Source organism: Labrus bergylta, chromosome 13 (assembly GCF_963930695.1).
Source record: "Labrus bergylta chromosome 13, fLabBer1.1, whole genome shotgun sequence".
NCBI lineage: Eukaryota > Metazoa > Chordata > Actinopteri > Labriformes > Labridae > Labrus > Labrus bergylta.
Window position 1 is genome coordinate 1,505,544 of NC_089207.1, and position 24,373 is coordinate 1,529,916.

The 24,373-nt window shown below is 42.4% G+C and overlaps 2 protein-coding genes across 5 annotated transcripts in view; one reads left to right on the forward strand and one right to left on the reverse strand.

Moving 5' to 3' along the window:
- bcl9 (BCL9 transcription coactivator) overlaps positions 1-13,483 on the forward strand; it is a 35,439-nt gene extending 21,956 nt beyond the window's left edge. For all 3 annotated transcript variants that reach the window (XM_065961823.1, XM_065961824.1, XM_065961825.1), the window contains exons 3-10: positions 959-1,445; positions 3,302-3,615; positions 5,368-5,475; positions 5,627-5,813; positions 7,812-7,908; positions 7,996-10,192; positions 10,673-10,945; positions 11,094-13,483. In XM_065961823.1, the coding sequence (XP_065817895.1) occupies positions 1,159-1,445; positions 3,302-3,615; positions 5,368-5,475; positions 5,627-5,813; positions 7,812-7,908; positions 7,996-10,192; positions 10,673-10,945; positions 11,094-12,133 (4,503 nt within the window). In that variant the 5' untranslated portion in view covers positions 959-1,158 and the 3' untranslated portion in view covers positions 12,134-13,483. The remainder of the gene's footprint in view (positions 1-958; positions 1,446-3,301; positions 3,616-5,367; positions 5,476-5,626; positions 5,814-7,811; positions 7,909-7,995; positions 10,193-10,672; positions 10,946-11,093) is intronic.
- Positions 13,484-14,075: 592 nt separating this feature from the next.
- Positions 14,076-23,034, reverse strand: acp6 (acid phosphatase 6, lysophosphatidic). 2 transcript variants are annotated; one of them, XM_020657678.3, is made up of 12 exons: positions 22,884-23,034; positions 22,386-22,457; positions 19,239-19,455; positions 19,030-19,158; positions 17,811-17,941; positions 17,597-17,676; positions 17,429-17,519; positions 17,137-17,269; positions 16,191-16,291; positions 15,533-15,625; positions 15,286-15,451; positions 14,076-15,200 (listed from the first exon to the last, which is right to left on the reverse strand). In XM_020657678.3, exons 3-12 carry the CDS (start codon positions 19,446-19,448, stop codon positions 15,066-15,068), a joined length of 1,269 nt encoding a protein of 422 aa, XP_020513334.2. In that variant the 5' UTR covers positions 19,449-19,455; positions 22,386-22,457; positions 22,884-23,034; the 3' UTR covers positions 14,076-15,065. The 2 variants fall into 2 exon arrangements, with proteins under 2 accessions (XP_020513334.2, XP_020513335.2); XM_020657679.3 differs by having other exon boundaries at positions 22,381-22,457.
- Positions 23,035-24,373: the final 1,339 nt, after the last annotated feature.

Here is a 24,373-nt window from a genome sequence, read left to right on the forward strand (position 1 = left end):
CAAACACACTAAACCTTAACCTGTATGTTTTTATTTGTATTGATCCCTTAAATGTGTTACTCCTTAGAAAAATCATGATATATGTACTGAGTGGGGCAGCTGAAACTTTTGTCCAAGGTTACTCTGCCTGGGCCCAAATATACATATAAAGTACTCATCACACAACATACACACAGATATTCAGTTGACCTTTATTTATACTCTAGAGATCATTACAGGTGGCTTTTTTATTAGGCACTTTGTGACAAACATACATTTGTTTTAGCAAATACAGGTCTACACACTGTTTAGGGTTGTTTCAGTAGCTGTTGGTGTCTACTCACTTAGCAGACAATTCAACAGTGCTTATTGAGACGATGCTGAAGGGGAGCTTTGATCAGAGTCTGTTTGCATTTTGATACCACATGTGCAGTGAAAATGTTCCACATGTTGACTCTCCCTCTTAATAACAATATCAGTGTTGTTAGCATTAAGTTACAGGTCACATCAAAGTATAAATCAACTTAAAGCAAACACAAACAAACCCAGGGTAGTAAGTGCTGCAATGTTACACAAGCAAAAAATACATTATAGCAAAATACATAACTGTAAAGAATAACATGATTTGATATTAAATGAAGATTTAAGTGACAAGTGGTGAATAACAAAAGAGCATCTCACCCACTTTGTCACACAATGTATTTTTTTATTCCATTCTGGGAATTTCAAAATGTCTGCTATGAAAAGGACCTGTTAGAATCCGATCCTGCTGACATGGATTAAAGTGGACCAAAGCTCTACAAAAGATGAAATCTCCAACTTTTAAAAGCAACCTTTCAAGCCTTAAACTTGTGGAATTATTGGAATTAAAAGGGGGTGCTTTGTTTCTTATGTGTCCAGACTGGGGCTCTCTCTTTTTCCAGTTTTGTTAACCAGTTTTGCCCCCCCCCCCCCCTCCCCCCCTGTTCTCTCTCAACAGTGTGCCCGAGGGCCGTTGAAAGCCCCCTTGGGGGAGTTTTATAAACACGCTCTGAACAAGAAGAAACTCCAAGAATATTGTTGTTGTTTTCACACAATTTCTCTCTCACACACACACACACACACACACACACACATACACATACACTCACTTACACTGACGCGCACACACCCACACACACATACAAGGACATAAAGAGGATGTTGGAGGTCCAAGAGGAGAGGCCAGCGGCGGCAGGTACAGCAGCGACACATTTCAACAAGAAGGAGCGAGGGAAGAAAGAGCGAGAGGAGGCCAAGGACGGTCGGGGAAACCTCTCCAACATCGGGAATCCAGTTCCTGGCTCCAGGAACGTGCGCACAAAAGCTCCTCTCTCACACGCAGGCAGTCCTCACCAGCTCATCACTCCCCCCTGTTCTGTAGTTCTGGGAGCCCCTTCAATGCACTCCAATAGGCTAAAGAACTCTCCGTCCACCAACACACAAAGGTGAGTGGACTTACACACCGACAACCAGAACGTCTAGTGCTACTTTAGAACTGTGATTGTAATAAACAACCACTCGTTTACAGCCTAATCAGCCGAACACTGCTCTAACATACTGATTAAATGTAAACATTTAATTCAGTCATTCTCTGAACAGCAGCACAACTGCACAGAGAGCAGAAGTTACATTTCATCTGCTCCTTGTTTAACACTTTTTATTTTTATAGCTGCACAACATTGTACTTTTCACTTGCACTAACAGCTGATGACTTTAGTGACTTAGTAGTGTCTCCCCACATCAATTATACACACACACAGTTACAAGACTGTGTCTCGTACATTAACCTGTTTTTAAATAATCTAGAAACCTCACACAATATCAAAATGAATAAACATGGAGTGTCAGTGTTTATTCAACAGTTGTGAAGCGAGAACAGACAACAAACAGTCATCCCTCTGTTAAAACAGATTGATGTAATTAAATGACACATCATTCCAAGAATTTAATGGACAGAGTTGCTCGGTCAGTTTGCAGAAGGTTTTTTTATATATCGCTTAACATGCTCACTTTTTTAATTGGGAGAAGGCATGAACATGTGTAGAGAATATGCCATCATCAAGCCATAAAAATTATTGTTTTCCATCTTAACTATTTGTCTGTTGTGCTGCCATGGCAAGTTGTTACTGTGTGCATGTATAATGATCAGAGGTGAGTCCAGCGCTGTGTGGTTAAGATGTTTAAAAACCGTATCAAGTCCCTTGGTGTGCTGCTGTTAAGAGCTAAAGTGGAGGTTGAGTACAATGCAGACCTGAGATCAGTTTCTCTGCGTCTTTATTCGACCTGAGAGGTCTTGACTTTTGATCCAGAGCTGTTCCAGGGTCAGAGAGTACACTGAGCTTGGAGGTTTTCCCTGCTGACTCATGGTTCTGGAGCCTCTGGAAACTGCTGCATGGACTGCCAAAATTCTGGCTTTGCCCTTTTTTTTTTTTTTTTTTTTCTGCTAACAGGGATTCTGTGTGTGTGTGTGTGTGTACATGAAGTGTGCTAGGCTGCGGCTGTGCTTTTTGGACATGTTGGCATTTGTTTCATGCTACTTGTACAAGTGTGTGTGTGTGTGTGTTTGTGAAGGAGAGAGAGAGAGAAGCAGAGATTAGGGTGTGGTAAGGTTGTTCCCTGCCAGTTGGATGTGTCCTGCTTGCCTGAACTGAACTCATAACTTGTAAGCAGCAGTCATTTGTAGATGGCCAACCTCTCTACTGTCTGTTCTTTAAGTTTTTACTGTTTAGCTGCAAGGAATTACCCAATACCAGTAACCTTATCTTGTATTCATAGACATCCGTGCCAACTGCTGGATGCCATAATCAAATTGTGCTGGGTGATTTGCAAAGGAAGAAACAGGGGGGGGGGGGGGAATAATCACATTTGATTTTCTGTCTTTCCTCTTAATTGTTGTCATGGGTAAACCAGATGATATCATCATGGGTACATGTGATAGTGGGGAGTATGTGGATATCAGACAAGCCCCTCCCTCTTCTGATTTGTGCCTAAATCCAGACTATGACTGCTTGGTAACCCAACTTCAAGCCCCAGGCTTTTTTTTCCCCAATATGCCCCATTTCCTCTCAGTTATTTGTGTTTTTATAAGCCAAACAAGTTCACAAATACATTTTGGAAGACAAAATATAGCATTTTGGAAGTTTGCTGGATGTGTTGTGACGTCTAAGATTCACATAAATTGACATTTTTTAAATGATATTTTAGCCATTCTGCAGTGTTTTGAATAACAGAAATGTGTTTTGTTCTGATGTGATGTAATGAAATGTGTCTGTGATCTTTTTGTCTTCCTTCTCTCTGTCAGCCCTAAACCCAAGACGGAGGCCATGGTACGCTCACCTCCCGTTATGTCCCCCTCCACTGCCACACAGATGGACTCTAAAATGCCCAATCAGAGTAAACCAGGGAGCACTGGCAGCCAATCACAGCCCTCACCCTGCGACGCCAAGACCCTGGGTGCCAAAGGGACTCAAAATGTGGCGGGGGGCATGGGGCTGAAGAACGGGCAGGGCCTGACCTCTGGCCAAAGCTCCAAGGTTAAAGTGAAAAGGGAGAGAAGCACCTCGGTGGAGTCGTTTGAACAGCCGGAGGGCGGCACACCCACTGGTGAGGAAAAAGGTAAGACCAACAGGGATGGTAATCACTTTTTCAAACCATCTAAGTCCAGATCTCAGCAGGAAAAAAACGCTGTGTGAAGTGACCCAGTCGATCTTAAAGTGTGACAATAACAAGTTTCTGTTGTTATAATTTATCAGAATGTTAAAATAGTTTACCTGAGTTAAAAGATACCTGAGTTAGCGCCTAATAATTAGTCACTAAAAACATCACTATGTGTTTGTTTTTAAAGATTTGGTATGGGGGCGGGGGCTTTTCAGGGGACAGGGGATAGAGCAGGAGAAAGGAACCCCAGATCGGCCTTTAACACGAGCCGCTCACTAGGAGGATTATGACCTCCTGTACTTTATACTATAGTATAATCCATTTATAATTAAATGCTTTTTGCGTTATCGATTGTTTATAGAATTCCCGCGGTGGTTCTGTTTGTTGTTGGTATTGCAGTGTCTGCTGTGCTTGCGTTTTTGTATTCCTATGCACATCAGGGCTGGACTGGTAATCTGGCAAACCGGGCATTTTTCCCCGGTGGGCCGACAGACTTTGAGGCATGGTATGGTTTATCTTTGATTTATTTTCTCTTGAAACAAGAGCGTCAAAAACAATCCCATGGTTATGCAATTATGTGCAAAATACAAAAGACTTTAAACTGAGATGCCTAAAATTTGTAAAGATCAGCGTAGCAGACCTGGTCAAACTGTCATGAAGTACTGGTGGAGGAGAGGTTTGTGGCACTGCCAGACGGGTGAGTGAGGCCATAGCGACAACAAGCATTAAAAAGCTAACGATTGAGTAAGTTAGGTTTGTAGAGAAATGAATATAATAAACATTATAAGGCTGAACATTCTCTGTTTAAAGATGTGTAAAAAAAAAGCTGTTAGAGGTCAAATTTGTTGCTCTTCTTGCTATGCATGCAAGGGATGGTTGTCTCCATTACATGAAAAGTTCTGTATTCAAACCGTAGTTAGTATTATCACCTTTATGAAATTTAAGTACAATTTTTTTTTTCTGTGAGTACTGAACTTCTATCAAAGCTGCTTTAAGAGGTGTAATGCATATTTTTGCTCTTAAAGTCTTTCTATGTGATTTTTCACACTTAAATGTAGAAATCAAGTATGTCCTCTGAAAATAACTCTGTGAGTCATGACTGTCTACAATGGGTGTAACACCCGAGTCCCACTGTCTGTGATGTTTTCAGAGTTTTCAGAGTCCTATCTTCACTTTGTTTACATCGCCAGGACGGCCGGCTGACTCCTCCCCTCGTGTATAAAAGTTGTTTAATTGAGGGACTAGAGAAAAGAAGAATAACATACTGTACTCACTGCTTAACTGTGTTTCTAGATCACGCTCATTTCAGGTAAATTTACATGCAGTGTGAAGATACCAGCATAATAAAGATCGCTAGCATTAGCATGCTAACACAACAATGCAGCGCGAGTTGTTTGTTCAAAATATGTTCAGTGAAGCAATTCTGAAAAATATGATATTCTTATAAATTCTTCTCTTTAAAAATCTAAGTCATCACAAAGGTATTAAAATAAAATTAGATATCAATTCAAGTAAGGTGGCAATTAGGAAATACATATTTTAAAAGATAAGGATGGAGGAGAGAAGCACAATTAAGAAAACTAAATTAGAGATAAAAGTTCAAATAAAGCATAATGTTTTAAGAAGGGACTCGAGGAAATACTTTTTTTCAGACCCTTGTTGTCACTCATTTGTGTCTTTGTGTGTGTGTGTGTGTGTGTGTGTGTGCAGACAGCAGCAGGGTGAAGAGGATGTGCGTGGCAGAGAAGAGGCAGCCGTACAGTGGAGCTGACTGGTGCTCCGGGGGAGAGAGTGATGAAGATGACAAAGGATTCTTCAGTAAGTGTTTTAACACGACGTGCAGCCGAGCATGAGTAGCATTTCCGTCCGTTGATCAACTTGACTTATGACAGGTTTAGCAGAACTACATTACCCATGAGCTTGTGCTGCTCCTACAAAAACATGTTTTTTTTTTCTTGTGTTACTATAGACTGTAACTCCAGTGACCTAAAGCCCCAGGACTCTGTCACACATTCTACCTCCAACACCGGACTCAGCCGCTCCTCAACACCCTCCCATAATGCACTGGGAGGCCAGGGCTCCACCACAGAACCCGCTGGTGGTCAGAAACCGGGCTCAAAACTTGTCTATGTCTTCACAACTGAAATGGCTAACAAGTAAGGAAATGGAAAAGTTCATGTGTTTCTGTTATTCTGTTCTTTATGATACCTAGATATTTCACTTGTGATAAAATGTTGCTACTCATAACTCATTTACACTGGGTCTTTGTAATTTAACAATAACCCTTTTCACACATACGGAAATCTCCTGAAAAACTCCAGAGATTAGTCTACCTGGAGGTTCTTTAGGCTGTGTGAACGCAAACAGACGCATTTTTCACGCAGACTTTACCTGGAGTTTCTCCTCCAGACCCCTCGTATTTTATCTGTAGAATATCCGAGTGAGCTGATGTCTGAACGCAGCAGCATATACTCTGGAGATTTCAATTTGAGCCAATAGAAAGAGAGTGACGTTTATATGAAGTGACTGTCTAAAGCGTCTGCACGCAACCTCTACGATCTCCGTGCTCTAATTAAACGTCTGCATTCTGTTTTCTGTTGGTCAGTTTGTTGTTCTCCTCTCTTTAGTGGATGTTGGGGGGGGGGGGGGGCGGAGCCATCCTAATGGCTCCGCCCCCCCCTCATGTCAAAAGTGGATATTTATTTACAATTTAGTTGAGAGGATGGAGCGAAAAGATCCTTCACAAAAAGAGAAAAAAACATCATGAGAGTGAATTGTGGGTAGACTTGTGTTTTCTCCTCAGTTTGAGGTCAGCACATCAACAGTAGTTAGTTAACGTTTTTGATGACGTGCTAACTTCCACTGAATCTCTCTAGTCGGTCTTTCTTACTCGGGCTGTGTTCTGCTATGACTTTGTGCCTGACAAAAGTGAGAGTGAAATACAACTATTTCATACGTTTGATAAATGCCAATTGGCAATATTTAGAAACTGCAGATCGGGAAAAAAAGGTTCATTTGCACAATAAATAGGTACCCAACTAAACACGGGCCGAATACTGGCTACCTTTACCTTTGCTAGCATTGTCTCTTCAAATGCAAAACTGCGTTGTTAAGGGTAAAAATGGACCTTAACATGATATTAAATGTTTAACCTTTGAGGCGGTAGCTCACAGTGGGTGTGATTAGCCTTGTTTAAGACACTTAATATTGGTATCGCACGATCACAGACTGTCATACCAGCTCGATCATCGCTGAAAATGTCCTGGAAAATAATCTCTGGAGAAGAGTGGGAACCCTGAGTAAGGTCTTCTACCTGCTTTTTGTAACATAACAATGAGTAAGGTCTTTTACCTGCTTTTTGTAACATAACAATGAGTAAGGTCTTTTACCTGCTTTTTGTAACATAACAATGAGTAAGGTCTTTTACCTGCTTTGTCTCGAGATAACACTTGTTATGAATTGGCTCTATACAAAAAAAAGATTGACTGATTGATTGATATTACCCGGATGTAAAATCTAAACTTCAGATTTGAGTACATGCAGGGTACATGTAAATATGTTTTCACTTTTAGGTTGCTGCCTTATCTCTACTTATTATTTTAAATATCAGTGTCTGTAGACGGGCTTATTTAACAGTCTCAATATTTAGACTCTGTTCCACAGAAGTGAAACAGCCACAGAGAAACCCTTTGTTGAGTTACGTTTAAAATTTTAATTAAATTACTAACAATGTCAATTGCCTCATTAGTGGTTGTTATTGTCTTTGATGTTTGTTGAAGCTGTTTGTGTGTATTGAGCTGAGATACTTGCTTCCCAGCCCCTTCTGTTTCTTTCAAAACTTTTCCCGGCTGTGGCCTAAATCCATTGTGAGTATCTACACACAAGTGTGTTTCTCAGTGGGAGCACAAACTCAACTTAGATTAACACTCTTGTTTGGAATTAGAGATCAAAGATGGTGGATACTCAGTAGAAGGTGTGTGTGCGGGAGTTTACTCAGACTGTTGACCTTGGATTTACCTTCATGGTCCCATCTAGTACTCATTCATCCAGCCCATGGTCTCTCAAGTACACACACACCCACGCTCACACACAAACACAAACACATTTATTGTGTCTGATGACTGATATCTGACTGTCTGCCTTCTTGTCCTCAGGGCAGCTGATGCGGTTTTAACTGGCCATACAGAAAACATCATCGCCTTCCACATGAAAAACATCTCCAACAGCAAGGACAAAGCTCACCTCCTCCTGGTAAATACAAACACATGCTATCATGCAACAAAATATATTGTGAAAGTGTCATATATAAATCCTTTTTTCTGTTTCTCTCCGTTTAAGAACAATGCAGCTAACGCCCTCCGAAATGACTCCAAGCCTCCCCAGCAGCCCCCATCCCATGCCCAAGACCCGAGCCACCAGCCTGGGTCCAAGCAGTCCTTACCTGGCATGGCAGAGGCGGCTCCATCCCAGTCTTCAAACCAGGGGGGCCAGTCTGGTGTTCTTCCACAGGAGGGGCCGTCCTCTGCAGGCATGGAGTCAAAAAATCTTCCTGGCAGTAGCCCCAGTAACAATAATGCCCCGGTTGACCAGGCCCCTGTTACCCAACCCGAGGCAGGCCTCAACCCTCCAACAGCAGCTGAAGGAGGGCAGGGAGGAGGTTCTGGTGGTGCAGGTCTGACACCACAGCAGCAGCAACAGCAGCAGCAGCTGGCCCAGGAGCTGTTAAACATGGAGGCAAACACAGAGGGTCTTTCTCAAGAACAGTTGGAGCATCGCCAGCGCTCTCTGCAGACCTTGCGAGATATTCAGCGCATGCTCTTTCCTGATGATCGTGATGCCCCACAACCTGGACCCCCCCAGTCTCATGGTGGACCCCATGACGGAGGCCCTGATGGTGCACCCCGAAGATCAGAGCAGGGCCCTTTACAAGCTATGATGGCGCAGTCTCAGAGCCTCGGACCACCCGGTGGGCCAGGACCACGTCCACAAGGTCCACCATTCGGCCCACCCCATGGTCCAAGGGACATGCCCCCGTTTCCACAAGATGAAATGGGCGCACACATGGGGGGTCCAGGAGGCTGTGGAGATGGAGATCAAATGACCCCGGAGCAGGTAGCGTGGTTGAAGCTGCAGCAGGAGTTTTATGAAGAGAAGAGGAAGAAACAAGAACTGCAACACCGGCCTCTTCCCCCGGACATGATGATGCACCCCCATGGTCCACGTGGTATGATGCGAGGCCCCCCTCCTCCATACCAGATGGGCCCAGGGGAGATGTGGGGAGGGCCAGGTGGCCCACCAGAGCCCTACCAGGAGCGCATGGGTATGGGCCCTGGCCCGGGTCCTGGCCCCGGCCCCGGCCCCAGGGGAATGCCCCCACATATGCAGCGGATGCCCGGCTTTTCTGGTATGATGAATCCTGAAATGGAGGGGCCTCCGAGGCCCGGCATGGGCTGGCCTGAGGACATGCCACCCAGGATGGGTGATGCACGAGGCTTCCCAGGAGGACCTGGGGGCATGTTTGCTGGTCCTGGTGGGCGAGGTGAGCGTTTCCCAAATCCTCAATCTGTGCAAGAAGCAATGTTTCACCAAGGTATGGGAGGAGAGAAGGGCCTCCCTCCAGGGATGATGATGGACATGCAGAGGATGATGGGTCACCAAAGAGGAGGAATGGAACCTGGCAATGGCATGGGCATGTTTCCCAGAATGCCTGGAGATGGTCCTATGAGTCCCTCCTCTAGGCTCCAGGGAATTGGGGGCAGGGAAATGGGACCGGAGTTTGGCATGGGGCCTGGACCTGGCCCTCATATGCACCCTTCCAAACTACGCGATGTCCCCATGAACATGAGTCCCGATGAGATGATGAGAATGCGAGGAGGTGGAGGACCACCGATGGAGAACATGGGTCCTCAGGGAAGACCCATGCAGGGTCCTCCCTTCCCTGAGCAGACACAGCCTGGAGACTTTCCAATGGGGCCTGGGCGGCCCTTTCCAGGGGGTCCTGGAGGAATGAGGGGTCCACATGCAGACCCATCCTTTGGTCCAGAGCACAGATCTACACCAACAGGCGGTAATGGCCGTATGAACCATCTTCCCTCTGCTGGTGGACCTCCACAAGGTCAGAGAGGCCGAAAACCAGCAGATTTGAATGTCCAAGCAGGAGGGGGGAACTCCCCCAGTGTCAACCCGCTCAAATCACCTCCTCTGAGGCAAGTGCAGTCCCCCATGATGGGTTCTCCGTCTGGAAACCTGAAATCCCCTCAGACACCGTCCCAGCTGGCTGGCATGCTCACTGGTCCCACAGGTCCCAATGCCCCTCCGGCTCCTCCATCTTCAGCACCCATGAAGTCCCCCCACTCCATGATGGGTTCAGCTGGTGCTTCTCCGGTTCACATGAGGTCTCCTTCTCTTCCTAACCCCTCTCCGGGATGGGCTTCCTCTCCAAAACCACCAATGCAGAGTCCTGGAGTTCCACCTCAGGGTGGCAAGCCGCCCCTTAGTATCACTTCACCAAACATGATGGGGGGCATGGAGCAAGGTATACCAATTTTTTTCTGTATTAAGCAGAACCTCTGTTGCTGATTCTTCTTTTAGTATTTATCTTTGTTAATTTAATAGTTATTATATTCCTTCCTATATCCCTTTTACTTGGATTTTTTTCTTTTTCTATATGGTGGTGTTTATCTTTTGTATTGCATTTTAAATTACTGATCCTATGAAAATATCCACCGACTTTGTCCCTTTTAGTCCTTAAATATCCAAGTTAGATAAATCTTTAATATCCAGTCTGTTAAATCCAACACTCATTCAAGTCAACACATCTGTATAAGGGGTGGGGTTGAATTGGTTATGGTCCAGTGGCTCCCTCTTGTGGCTACATGTTTGGGATCCTAATAATCATAGAGTACCATACACTGTTCCTTATATGATCCCAGTTAAAAACAATTTACCAGACTTTAAGTTGAGTTTTATCATCTCAGTTTTGTGTCATCTCTTCCTCATCATGTTGTCCTCCCAGGTGGTAATGGTCCTCCCTCGGTCCCTCCTTCATCAGGGGCTCCATCTGGCTCCATGTCCCACCCAGGCAATGTCCCGTCTGGCAGTCCGTACACCATCCCCCCCGAGCCGACTCTTTCTCAGAATCCTCTCTCCATCATGATGTCACGCATGTCCAAATTTGCAATGCCCAGCTCCACCCCACTTTACCATGATGCCATAAAGACTGTCGCCAGCTCTGATGATGACTCGCCCCCGGCCCGCTCCCCAAACTTGCCATCAGTGAACAACAATGGTATGAAATCTGAGATAACTATAATCTGTTAGTTATTTATGATCCACCGGCTATTGGGATCGGGACATCCCTACTACATTTAATATGCATCACAAGATATATATTGAAATTGAATGCATAATCACTTGTGTTTATTTTGCACATACAGGTATGGCAATGAACCACCAAGGCAATCCTCGTATGATGGGACCTGGAAACCCCGGACCCATGTCTGCACTCAGCCCCCTGGGGATGAATCCAATGGGATCCCAGCCCCTCTCTCACGGTATGCCCCCTCAGATGCCCTCTCCAAATGCCCCAAACATGGGCCCAGGCATGATGCCTCATGGCATGATGATACCACCAAATCCTCAAGACCCCGTTATGGGAAACCCACAAATGATGCCCCAGGGACGCATGGGTTATCCTCATCGAGGCCAAGCATACCCCCTCACCCAGTCCCCCTCCCAGCAAGGACCTTTCTCCCCGCACAATGGTCCCGGTCCCCAAGGCTTCCCTGGACATCCGATGGGCTTCCAGGGAGAGGGAGGGCCTTTGGGCGGAAGGATGGGGAACATGCCTCATGGGGGTGGGGGTGATGGTGGTATGTGCAAGCCCAACACTCCTGGAGGGCCGGAGTTCAACAACATGCAAGGTGGATTCAGCGATGCAGACCTTCACGAGGTGATGCGACCGGGAGCGTCGGGCATTCCTGAGTTTGATCTGTCCAGGATAATCCCGTCAGAGAAGCCCAGCCAGACTCTGTCGTATTTCCCTCGAGGTGGAGGAGACAACCCCGGGGGGAAACCACCACACCCCTCTGGCTTCCCCATGCAGGGCATGATGGGAGACGGTCCACCGAGGATGGGAATGTCCATGCAGGGGATGGGGGGGATGCCAGGGGGCCCTGGTGGGGTAATGGGTCCCCAAGACATGCCAATGGGCAACCCTGGTCACAACTCTATGCGGCCACCGGGATTTATGGGCCAAGGCATGATGGGACCCCAGCACCGGATGATGTCCCCTGGGGGACCAGGAGGTATGATGCAGGGGAGACAAATGGCCCACCCAGGACCTGGTGGCTCACCTAACATGATGATGTCACTTCAAGGCATGGGTGGCCCCCCTCAGCAGACAATGATGATGGGGGGTCAGATGAGGCCGCGTGACATGGACATGGGGTTCAGTCCAGGCCCTGGAATGTTCTGATTCAACAGAAACCTTGTATCTAGAATGTCATTGGACAGTACATAGGAGGGAGCAAAGGTGTCATTTTGTGGAGAACTCTGACGGACTTAAACAAAGGAAGTATAATAGTAGAGGAGGATTTACCCAGATATGAACAAAATGGAGCATACCAGTCACAAATAGTAATGTCCTGTGGGAACTCTTCCAGTGGAGACTCGGGGACAAGCCCAGATTGGAGTACTTTTGCCACAAGAACATTGAATTTTTGACTCATGAACTTCAGAATGTATGAGATTTGTTGTGCATCATTTTTCGCAAAAAAAAAAAACTGTTCTTGTGTTTTTTTTGATTATCTTGACTATAAAGACGACTTCAACATCAAAGAGGAATACAACCTAACAAGTCAGCGTGGAGATGCTTCAGTATATGTCTACTTTTTTCAAATTAAAACAAAAAAATCAAAAAAACAAAATTTGTCACAAAAGTGGTGTGGAACAAGAGAAAGGAATAAGAAGAATTTGTGCTTTGTGAAGACTTTAGTGGAACTCCATTTTGTCTCTCGCTCCATTGTTTTTGACTGTTTCTGTACAGTATATACGTGTGAGAGTGCGTGTGTGTGCTCGACAGACCGTATGTTTGTGTGGTATGTATGTATGTGTCTGTCTGTATAGGCATTCTATCAGTGACCTCTCAACTCCTCGTACCCAACTTTCATTGGGGGAGGAACGCCCCCTAAAAATACTGTACTGTTTACCATTGGTGGGCTATTCGAATTTTAGTCTATTTTAATTTCCTTTGTAACTCCAGTGTATAACAAACCAAACTATGACCTCATTAAGATAATAGTATTATTAAAAAAAGCACAAACATGGACCGTCTGCAGAGAGCGTCTTCTTTCTCTATTTTTACCATTTGAGAGCAACACATTGTGAGGATCCGTCTTTCAGGACTCGACTTTGGCCCAGCGTGATTAATACTGCTAATACCCAGATGTGCTATGTGTGTTCTTCTTGTTCCTGTTGTGTACCCTGTTTTGTTTTGACTCTTGTTGACTCTGGGTAATAATCATTCCCACAGCAATAATCCCCCCCAAAAAGGTCAGCAAAATGCGACAGGAGTGGCACAGCAGGTATGCCAGGTATTATAGAACTAGAGCTAGGTAGATCGGGTAAAAATTTTTAGTAAGACAGGTGTGGTGTCCAAAGAGAGACACGTAAAATGTAAACACGTACTGCTTACCATCCAGTTGACTTCCTCTCTTTCTCTATTGTATAAGCTTGTCATGTGTTTCTCCATTGGCTTTGGTGCAAAAATAGCCTGCCAGGGCTGTGGTGATGGACTACAAATAAAAAGATATTGTTTTGGTATATACATGTTGTCTATGGCGTGTGTGTGCGTGCATGTGTGTGTCCACATGGCTCTAGACCAGTGGTTCCCAAAGTGGGGGTCGTGAGACACTGGGAGGGGGGGTCGCGAGTTGCCTTCCAAAAACAAATGCAAACTGGAAATGACTTGAAATCACATATTTGACCTATTATTGTGAAATTACATACAAAAATGTTGTTTAATTAGTTTAAGGTTGCTGTATTTTTTTATTGTTGTTCTAATGTCAGTGTTTGGATAGGCCCATTAGTGCATGCTGCTGTGTGCACCGTTATCCCTGCTCTAGACTATTCACATCTAGTCCCTTATGGGGGACAGGTGGTGTCTTCGTCATTGTATGCGTCATACCAGCTTTAGCTACATTTACCTTGAACAAAGAGAGAAAGGCAAAACAAAAAGCACTTGATCAGGTACTTACTGAGACACACAGTATTTCAGAAATATGTCCAAGCTCCTAAATGCATTTGAACTCTTCTTCACCAGCTTTGCTTTCCTTATGTGTTTTAATGTTTTGAGGTTAGATCTTTTAAGGTTTAGCTGATGAGTACAGATCTCAGTAAAAACCAGCCAAGAGACAAAATTTGAATAAGATCTTTTTATTCTTCACTGATTTAAACCATAAAGTTTTCAGCAGCAAGTTACTCCTAATGAGATCAAATGTTTTCTTGTTTCTCTGTTTATAGTCACTGTAGTCTTATCCCCACAATAAGCCAACCCTAATATTTCACTTTTAAAAAGTGCCACAGCAGATTGATCCCTTTGTGCACATGGTTATGAACATTCAAGTACAATCCACGTCCTGTAATCAGTTGGTCATTAACATTTAATACAGTACATGAATTGAAGAGTTCTCCCCTGAGGAACGAAATGGTTGAATATTACAGATTTGCATAAGCGTTAAGATGCAGAAATTGATGTCACCAAGCCGAGGCTACACTCCTCCTCGCACTAGTTGCAGGTTCAACTTCTGATCCTGAAGCTGTTTGATGCATGTCACCCCCCCCCCCCCCCCCATACGGCATCTCTCCTGTCAAATAAAGCCCCCCAAAAATCTTTAACAAAGTAAAAGCTGTATAAATGCACTGCTAAAAATAGTCCCAGACAAATGACTGATTTTACTCCAGTTTGAGTTCTTGGTTTAGCCATTTTAGAAAATGAAAAATGAAATTACATCTTCATCAAGAGGCTCATACTTTACTTTTTTTTAAATATGTGTTGCCCATAAGAGAAACTTTCAACATCTCCGGCCTTTTTTACCATTAAGTCATTTATCTCTATCCAAGCAGCATTTGATATAAAAGCTGTGCAGAAAAAATCATTCACGTCAAACTGCAAATTAATTACCTATATGAAACAATTTGTTGCCATGGTAACACATGTTGAATCATAAACCAAAAGAGTGATGTAAAACTAGCTAAGAGGCTGTAATCCAGGACGTGTGCGTTAAACAGTTTCCCCCTGCTAAAAGTCTGACTGTGAGGTATGATGACTGCTGGTGGCTGGATGGAGTGAGCGGTGAGGATGGAAAAAAAACATGATGTTAGAAACTGTCGGTGTGGTGTTGTGAGGTTCATGGTTTGATCAGGCCCTCAGTTTTGTTACAGAGTGACTTATAGAGTTCAGAGCTCAGTGAGTATGATGAGAGGACCTGTTTGAACTCCTCCAGGGGGCAGTAGGGTCCACTACAGCCGGGTATAAGAAGATCCTACAGAAAGACGAGCAATGCAGAGTGAAGCACGAGGAAATACAACCATTATTTACCATGGATATATAAACAGTCTGGCTCCTACCTTGCCGGTGTATGACACTTTAACGAAGGCCTGGCTCGTCTGACGGTGTTGGTAAAGCTCCAGTGTGATATCAGCAGCGTATGGTGGCCATCGCATGTCAAAAACCCCCAGAGCCATCAGACAGGGAATCAAAGTGGTGTCGTGTGCAGAGTACAAGAACAACTTTCTGTTTAAGGAGAAGAATTCAAAAAATGAAACCAACTCAAACAAGCATGTGCAGATAACAATACTGCGCTAAGTGTCCTACCTGTTCAGCTCTGATGAGGCGCCCTGTAGTTTCTCGTCCATGTTGGATAACAATGTGTGCAGGAGGGGTCCCACACACAGCTGCAAGTTCTCCCTGACCAAAACAGAACCCACAAGCAAAAGAATACAAGTTGAACTCAAGTCTTAAAGGCTTTATATGTGATGTTTTGATCCAGCAGATGTCGCCCTTGAGCACCAGCATGAAACCAAAACAACTGGCGCTGCATTGTTGTGTTAGCATGCTAATGCTAGCGATCTTTATTATGCTGGTATCTTCACACTGCATGTAAATTTACCTGAAATGAGCGTGATCTAGAAACACAGTTAAGCAGTGAGTACAGTATGTTATTCTTCTTTTCTCTAGTCCCTCAATTAAACAACTTTTATACACGAGGGGAGGAGTCAGCCGGCCGTCCTGGCGATGTAAACAAAGTGAAGATAGGACTCTGAAAACTGTGAAAACATCACAGACAGTGGGACTCGGGTGTTACACCCATTGTAGACAGTCATGACTCACAGAGTTATTTTCAGAGGAGATACTTGATTTCTACATTTAAGTGTTAAAAATCACATATTCAGACTTTAAGAGAGAGGTAATGTTTCCTAACTGTGACTGATAAAGGGGTTGTCATTTTAACTGGAGTTTTGTTTCTTCTAACCTTTTGTTTGGTTGATACACATGGCAGATCATGTCCACAGCTCTCTGCTCCACTTTGTTCCTCCAGGTGTCGAGCTCTGGTGGGCAGGGCAGGCCATGCGTCTGTCAATGTGCACAGATTTAACACAGGATCAACTATTACACTTGACTTCAGGTTTGTTATTTTTTTCAGAGCTGTCTTTTATATTTGGAAAAAACGCTGGTTCTCCTTTGATCAGAGTTGTTTTCTAAAGGTGGTCTTATTTTCTTTGCAACTGACAGAGAAGAGAGAGTCAATTTTTAAGCCATGCTAGAGAAATCTTCTTGCAGCTTTCTACTGTTTTTAATTGGATAACAGCTGTACTCACTCAGACATGTGTTGCTTTCATTTCTCTGAGAGTTATAATGAGTTGTAACTCGAAGCAGGTTGATCTAACCAAAGCTAAATCGTGAAATGTTAAGTAGTGCTTCTGAATTTGGCTGATGAGGGAAAAACAAAAAAACCCTGCTGTCTTGTTTCAGAGTCAGATCCTGTAACGCCTCAGGGCACACATTTCAAAGATAAGTCAATTGAATGTCTCCAGGGAAGAAAAGAAATGCCCCTCTGAAGTGGAATTTAACCCTCCTGATTCAACTAAAGCACAAAAATGATTTCAGTCTCTCCAACAAGGAATTTCCATCATCCACAATAATAAGTCTTTAGGGTTAACATCAATGAAATGGGAATAAAAACATCTTCAATTACTGCAATGAGTGAACACTGACACTTTGAAATCACAATCTTCTGCTTGTTAAACTCGTTAATCTCTGGTGACTTGATGAGGTGATGCTATATTATGGAGCTAGCAAACAGCTAGCTGTCGCCTCGGGGGTCAGGCTCACTGTTGATGATAGTGGTATGTGTTTTCTGATAGCTTTGTGGTGAGACCCGACAAAAAGTCTCATGAATCATGATGCAGCACTGTCACCTCTCTGGCAACCATGTCGTCTCTAATGAGGATGAAGTCTACGTGCTGGTGAGCAGCGATGCCCAGCGCGCTCTGGATGCTCTGCAGGTCGGCTGCAATGTCTGGCAGAGTGGACGACTCTGCCCAGCGGTGGCTGTGCAGAAAAAACAAACACAAAACACACAGACACACAATGACAACCTGTCAGAGTTGGCTCGGCCCGGCTTATAATTTTGCACAGCACATGATTAAATTCTCCAGTTTTTGGGGAAGCAAGCGCGCAGGATGTTTGAGGCACATTTCCTCTACATACCTGCCAAGGATTTTGAGCAGCTTGCATCCATGGTAGTTAGGATACAGGATTTCAGATTCTGCCTCTGTTGTAAATATTGGCACAGGGTCTTCTAGTAGAGCACAAAAAAAAAAGATTAGACAAGACCCAGAATGGAATATATAACACACATAAGGATGTTTACCCTACCTTTCTGCTTTTGCTGGAAGAGCCCTGCTACCAGGCATTTAGCAGATTCAATGGTCCTCACAATGTTAGTGGAGCGCACACTAAAAATGGAAGAAATAGGTCATAGAAGGCAGCCAGCTAGAAAAACAGTAAAGTCTGATATCCTTTGTGTTTCACTCTTTAACTCAATGTATATCAACAAAGAAGTATTTTTGTCATGAAGTGCACTGCTTACTAGACCTCGGCTGGGCTGAATGTGGAGCTGAGGAAATGAGTCTCCTCGATGTATCTCCTCCTCAGCCTCTTGCCCAGCTCGTACAGCTGCTGCATGCCCACTGTGGTCAGCTGACCGGGGAACGTGCCACCCTGTCAAGTGTGACAAACAGGATCAAGTTGAACTCACAGATGTGCCTAAAAAAAGACGCACACTTGCCAAAGTCAGAGTACAAGGATGGCAGTAGCCCAGATTGTGGGATTTTGGTTTTTCTGAGCTAAATCGGGTGCAGTAAAGCTCTTCCTCAAAGCACAGGAAACTTTCATCTCCATGGACACCCATGGATGCCAAACAGGACACCGTATCTTACTGCACACAGTGTCAACCACATGACAGAGAGAAGGTGACTGAGAGGAAGAGCTTCAGTGTCATCTGTGCAGCTTTGTAATTAATCCAAGTGACCACTAGAGGGAGACGATCAAACTGGACAAACATGGGCGAAAGTTACTTCCAAATCGAAAAAGAATATCCTAACATGCTTCAATTATTTAATCAAAAAACTACTTTTACGGGCCGCTGGTGGATCAGTGCGCGCGCCCCATGTATGGAGGCTGTAGTCCTTCAAGCGGGCGGCCCAGGTTCAAATCCCACCTGTGGCTCCTTTCCCGCATGTCATTCCTCTCTCTCTCTCTCTCTCTCTCTCTCTCTCTCTAGTGTAACTGACATCTTTGATGACTCTTTGATGCAGTAAAAAATGTCTAGTTGCACAAAATCTGAACTCTGGCAAAGGTACAGCCAAAATAGAATGACATCATTCTGTTACTGATTACTCTCGTACTTTCCAGCTAATACATTTCTAAATTACTGCCTCAAACTCTTTCCTGTTGTTATTATCACACCCATATAGAATAGAATAGAATTACTTTATTGATTCCAAACTGGGACATTGTGGTGTTACAACAGCAGGTTATCAGAGCAAATAAAACAATATAAGAATAGATACATAAATAAGCACTTAGAATATAAAAAATAAGAATAAGAAGAGATTTATACATCAAGGATTTAACTTAACATTCCTACTGGTTCAAAAAAATGAAAAATGAAATACAACATTTATTCAGGCTTGTCAACTGAATGTAAAAATACTTGCTGGAGGTAAGAGATGTAAGTTTGCATAGAACACAGCTTCTGTAGTTTCCACACCTGAATGCACTCAACGACACAAAACACACCTACTCACATTCAGTATGTTCTTCCGATAGTTGTCCTCTATAGGAGCCGGGGGCTTGGGACCACCAGTAAGATCTGTCACCACATAGTTGATGTGGCAGTGTGCAGGAGGTTCTAATAGCGTTGGAACCCACTGGACCTTTGACGAGACATACGCATTATGTTTCTCACATCTTCTGATGAAAACAAATGAGTTCAGAACTGAAATCGTTTTTTTACCTCCATCACATCAGGTATCGACTTCAGTGGCGTCCGAGCACCATGACGGAACAGGACTTGGACCAGTTTAAGTTCATAAGGAGAGCTGGTCTCTGTGTCAGCGGAGCAGCTGCTCAGTGTAGATTGAGTATTCTCCTCTGACAACAGGACCGAACCGAAAGCGGCTGACATTGAACCTAAAACACAAACTTTGGGCCAAAGATGCCTCATGATGGAGCTGTAAACAAAAACAAGACAAAATGTGTAAGAAGACATAATGAGTGCATTATGGTCAAGAAGATTTATTATTACAAAACAAAAACAAACAAATGGTCACCATGTGTACAACCTCTCCCACCTATTTTATTTAACATAAGTTACTATACTGTCCTCCATGTTTGTCTTTGTCCTGTTTGCTCATTTACTTATGTTGTCCCTCTTTCTAATTCATTCATTTTATTTACTGAACCTTTTCCTTTTCCTTTGTTTTGTTTGTATCGTACCACAGTTCCCCTCTTGTTTGTATCCCTTTTTTTTTATTGTGAGTGTGTGTGTGCACGTTTTGGTGAATAAAAGTTAAAACAGAAAAAAAAAGAAGCTTTATTATTCTTTTTTCATTTATAAGGTCGTTCATTGTTCGGTCTGTTAAATGTCCAGTAAAAAAAGAACAATCTCAGATTTCTGATGAGCAGACACATTCATACAGCTTGTTAGTACGGTGGCCTGGAGGTGTCAGACGGTTCAGTTAATTATAACATACTAATTAACTACTTAACTACAGAGAAAGTAGAAGTAGATGATCAGTCAGTTCAAAAAAAGGGGTAGTCAACAAAATAAAACATTTAAAGACGTCGTCTTTAGAGGAAAATTGGTGGTCAGCACGTTTCTCATTTTCTAAACCTGGTGATCAACTGATCAACTGATAGAGAGCATTTTTACTTTTGTTGTGTTTCTTAAGAGTTTCTTTCTTGTTTTATTGAATCATTGTTTGATCAATGAAATGTTTCTCAGAGCCTTGAGGTTATAGCTTGTTTGGTGAGAACATTCCTAATTTAATCAGAGAATTTTATCAGACTTTTGGAAAATCTGGGAATAAACTCCATTTTTTTAAAATTATTTTATTGCAACACAAGAGACAAAACACAAGAGACAAACACTTACAACACAAGAGACAAACACTTACAACACAAGAGACAAACACTTACAACACAACACAAGAGACAAAACACTTACAACACAAGAGACAAAACACTTACAACACAACACAAGAGACAAAACACTTACAACACAACACAAGAGACAAACACTTACAACACAAGAGACAAACACTTACAACACAAGAGACAAACACTTACAACACAAGAGACAAACACTTACAACACAAGAGACAATTACAATGAACACAGGCCACAAAAGGGGTATATTCATGTTTTACGTGAGTGTGTGTGTGTGTGTGTGTGTGTGTGTGTGTGTGTGGATGGAAAGTCAGAGTGAGAAAAACAAATACAAAGTCACTACGAAACAAAAAACAAAAAATAATAAAAATAGATGAATAAATAAGTAATGATAGAGATGATAACAATATTCATCCAGGATTCATCGTCATTATTGTCACCATCAACAAAAACATTTTTATGATGTCAGTGGAGACAGGGGGAATTAATTCCTTGACAAGAAAAGTCTTCACCAACGCTGTCTCAACTTTCAGTCAACCTAACTACGACAGGCAGAGAGCTGGAGCTGAGGCGGGTTTTAAGCCTCTCCGCAAACAGTTACACGGCGCCCACCTGTCAATCAGATCAGCTACACGTCTCATCATGAATAACTCTTATCCTTCATAAAAAAAACAAAAGATGAGTTATCAGAACATTAACCCCCCGTACACTGTGTGCTGATCGAGACATGAGATAATCATAACCAGACCTTTTTTTGTTTTTTTTAACCAGGCTGTAAACATGTTAACGTCTGATGTAAAAACAGATTTTTTTTTAAATTGCTGTGTATGTGACCTCCGGGTTGTGACAGTGACCTTTTTGCGAGCTTCTACAGCCATCAAAGACATGGTATTACAATTTGACAAACATTAAAAACATGCACCAGGTATTACTGTAGGTACAATTTGCAGAAGGTGGTGGCCGAGGTGATCAAACCAGAAACTCTACCTCCAACAGAGGATGCAGCTGCACAGCATTCTCTCCAATATAGTTCTACTTTAAATGTAACTTTGTTTTAGTTTGTATTTTCAATTTAACATTTCTATTTGGTTGTGGAAGTCATCTCCTGTGTCTCTCGACCCCCCAGGGGGTCCCGGTCCCCACTTTGGGATCCACTGATGTAGAGTCTGGGGGAAGTATCAGACCTAAACACCTGACACATTAGGCATTGTGGAGCAGTATTCTTTTTAACTAGTATTTGAGATATTAAAATAAACCTACTGTTAAAGTGTGAAAGCGGGCTTGGCCGTTTCTCCAACAAAGAGAAAATTCAGCATCCTGAAAAACTCCTAGTTTGACCCCTCACAAGCTACCTGAGGCAGAGGTTAACATCTTTTGGACTTTCAAGAGGAGTTTAATTTGAATCTTTTCAAAGTGTTATAAGAACACTTTATGAAAACACTGGTGAAGAAATGTCTAGGTAAGGAATTTATTCCAAGATTTTTTGTAATATTCCCTGACAAATTAGAGAGAGAGAGAGAGAGAGAGAGAGAGAGAGAGAGAGAGAGAGAGAGAGAGAGAGAGCGATAGATACTTTATTGATCCCGAGGGAAATTCAAAGCATCCAGTATCAGGTTACAAAGACGTGACAGGAAACATTTATTACAAATTAAACCACAAAACCGACCCCCTCCCCCCTCATATATATTAACCTGAAAAATAGATTTAAAGAATCCCCCTGGATGAATCAAACTTAAACTGTGCAATTAAAAATAGACTTATACAAGAAATGTACATAACCTGTGCAGGGATAAAAAATATTTTTAAAGCAAGAACCTTTAAACAGTTGAGGAGAAAAATCTGTAATTAGTCCTGAATATAAAAAATAAAAAAAGTGTTGACCTTCTGAAGTTGTGATAAAAAAGTTTTTAAAAATTCTGAATAAATCAGGAAAGAATTAAGATTTAACAAATACATAATAAATATTAAGACTGAAAATATAAACTTGCCTTACCTTCCTTTAACGTGTTTAACTGAACTTCCTGTTGCAGTGATGCAGCAGCTTCAGGTGAGGCAGAGTGAACACCTGCAAAAGGTAGACAGGAGATCAAATATTTGGTGCTACCTTGTGTAACATGAGACCTACATTGTGTAAGATGAAGGTGAACAGAGGAGGCTCACTGCAGGGGGCGTGACGTCACCTTATCAGAATTCCCATTCACAGCTTCCTCATTGTGTCAATAAAGGTTTCTCTATTCAATCTACTTCACTGTGTTTAAAGATAAACACTATTCACACTTCTACTAACCCGAGTTACAAGACAGACATTACTCAATCCTTCAACATGGACCTGTCGATGACTTCAACACGTTAGAAAAACTGTTTGAAAAACACGACTAACGTTAACTCTTTAGAGACTATGTGTAGCTGTTAGCCGGCGGAAGCTAACTGTACCATGGAAACGAAGCTAACTGTTAGCTACGGCTTTAAAAACTACAAACAACCCGCTTACTTTGAGAATCCAGGTTCTTTGGTACCTTCAGTAGAAAATACAGAGCGTTAAATAAGTGATAAATTCACTTGTCATTCGGCAACTCTTGCTACTGTTGCAGACATGTTGGGAACTGTAGGGCAATAGAGGCCACTTTACAATGTAAGTAAAGGTGAACGCTACCTAAATATGACTACATTTCCCAGCATTCATGAGAAGAGCCGGACTTTCTTCTTCGTCGTAACGATGTGCGGTGGAGAACAAAGGCACAATGCGCGCTCCTGCCCTCTGCCGGATGTAAGTGTGTGTGCTCGTGTAGCTGCTGATATTTAACATCCCGAACAAATAAAGATTAAAATGTCCTCACAGTTATATATGAGGGACACAAAATAACTAAAGTATAAATAAACAAATGTTGGGAGAAATGCATACAATAATGTGTAAATAAATAAATATTAAATAAATGCATCAATAAATGCTGAAAACAATACATCAGTGAATAAATAATAAATACACTTTATTAATGAAAAAGTCTATTTATATATTTTTACATGTATTTATTCATTTATTAGCGTATTTCTACAGTTATATATGTATCAATGCATACAGTTCCACATTAATTGAGTTATTAATTTATTTCCGTATTTTTACATTTACACATCTATTTATTTCTGTGTCCAGGTCGTAAGAGGAAAAGTATTTATGTAAATTTGCTTCTGTCTGTTTTTCAAAATTGACCAATCCTACTTCAGTAATGTTAGGACGGCCCACTTAATTTACATATTTACTTTTCCTTGCACAACATGGACACAGAAATACATAAATAAATATATGAATATATTTATTTATATATTATTTTTTATATGAATTGTTGCATTTATTTATATATATATATTTATTTATATATTTATTGATGCATTTATTTAATTATTTATACATTATTGTATGCATGTCTCCCAACATTTATTTATTTATTCATTCATTTATTTATTTATTTATACTTTAGTCATTTATTGTCCCTCATAATTATAAACACAGTTTAATAATAATTATAATAAATTTATACTTCTGTAGTGTATGTCACGTGTGGCGTTATACGTGATGACGTTGAGAAATGTGTAGCCTGTATGTTACCAGAAGCAGGTGTCCCTTGTACGGAGGCTATAGTCCTCCAAGCGGGCAGCCCAGGTTCAAATCCAGCCTGTGGCTCCTTTCCCACATGTCATCCCCCACTCTCTCTCTCTCTCTCTCTCTCTCTCTCTCTCTCTCTCTCTCTCTCTCTCCCTGATTTCTGACTCTATCCACTGTCCTATCTCTCTAATAGAGGCACAAAAAGCCCCAAAATAAAACATTAATTTGCTAAGGGTCTTAGTGGACTTTACAACATCAACATCTCCTTTTTATTTATTTATCCATAAAATTCCAGAGTGAAATTTTGGACTCATTTATATTTCAACTCAAAACTACATCAACTGAGTCAATATTATGCAAAAGTAGGAAATACGTTAAGG

Coding starts and splice junctions, on each gene's coding strand:
- acp6 (XM_020657678.3), bottom strand. CDS start 19,448: ATGAGGCATCTTTGGCCCAAAGTTTGTGTTTTAGGTTCAATGTCAGCC. Junction 19,159..19,238: donor CGATACCTGATGTGATGGAG/GTAAAAAAACGA, acceptor GTCTCGTCAAAG/GTCCAGTGGGTTCCAACGCT. Junction 15,626..16,190: donor GTGTATCAACCAAACAAAAG/GTTAGAAGAAAC, acceptor TGTTTTGGTCAG/GGAGAACTTGCAGCTGTGTG.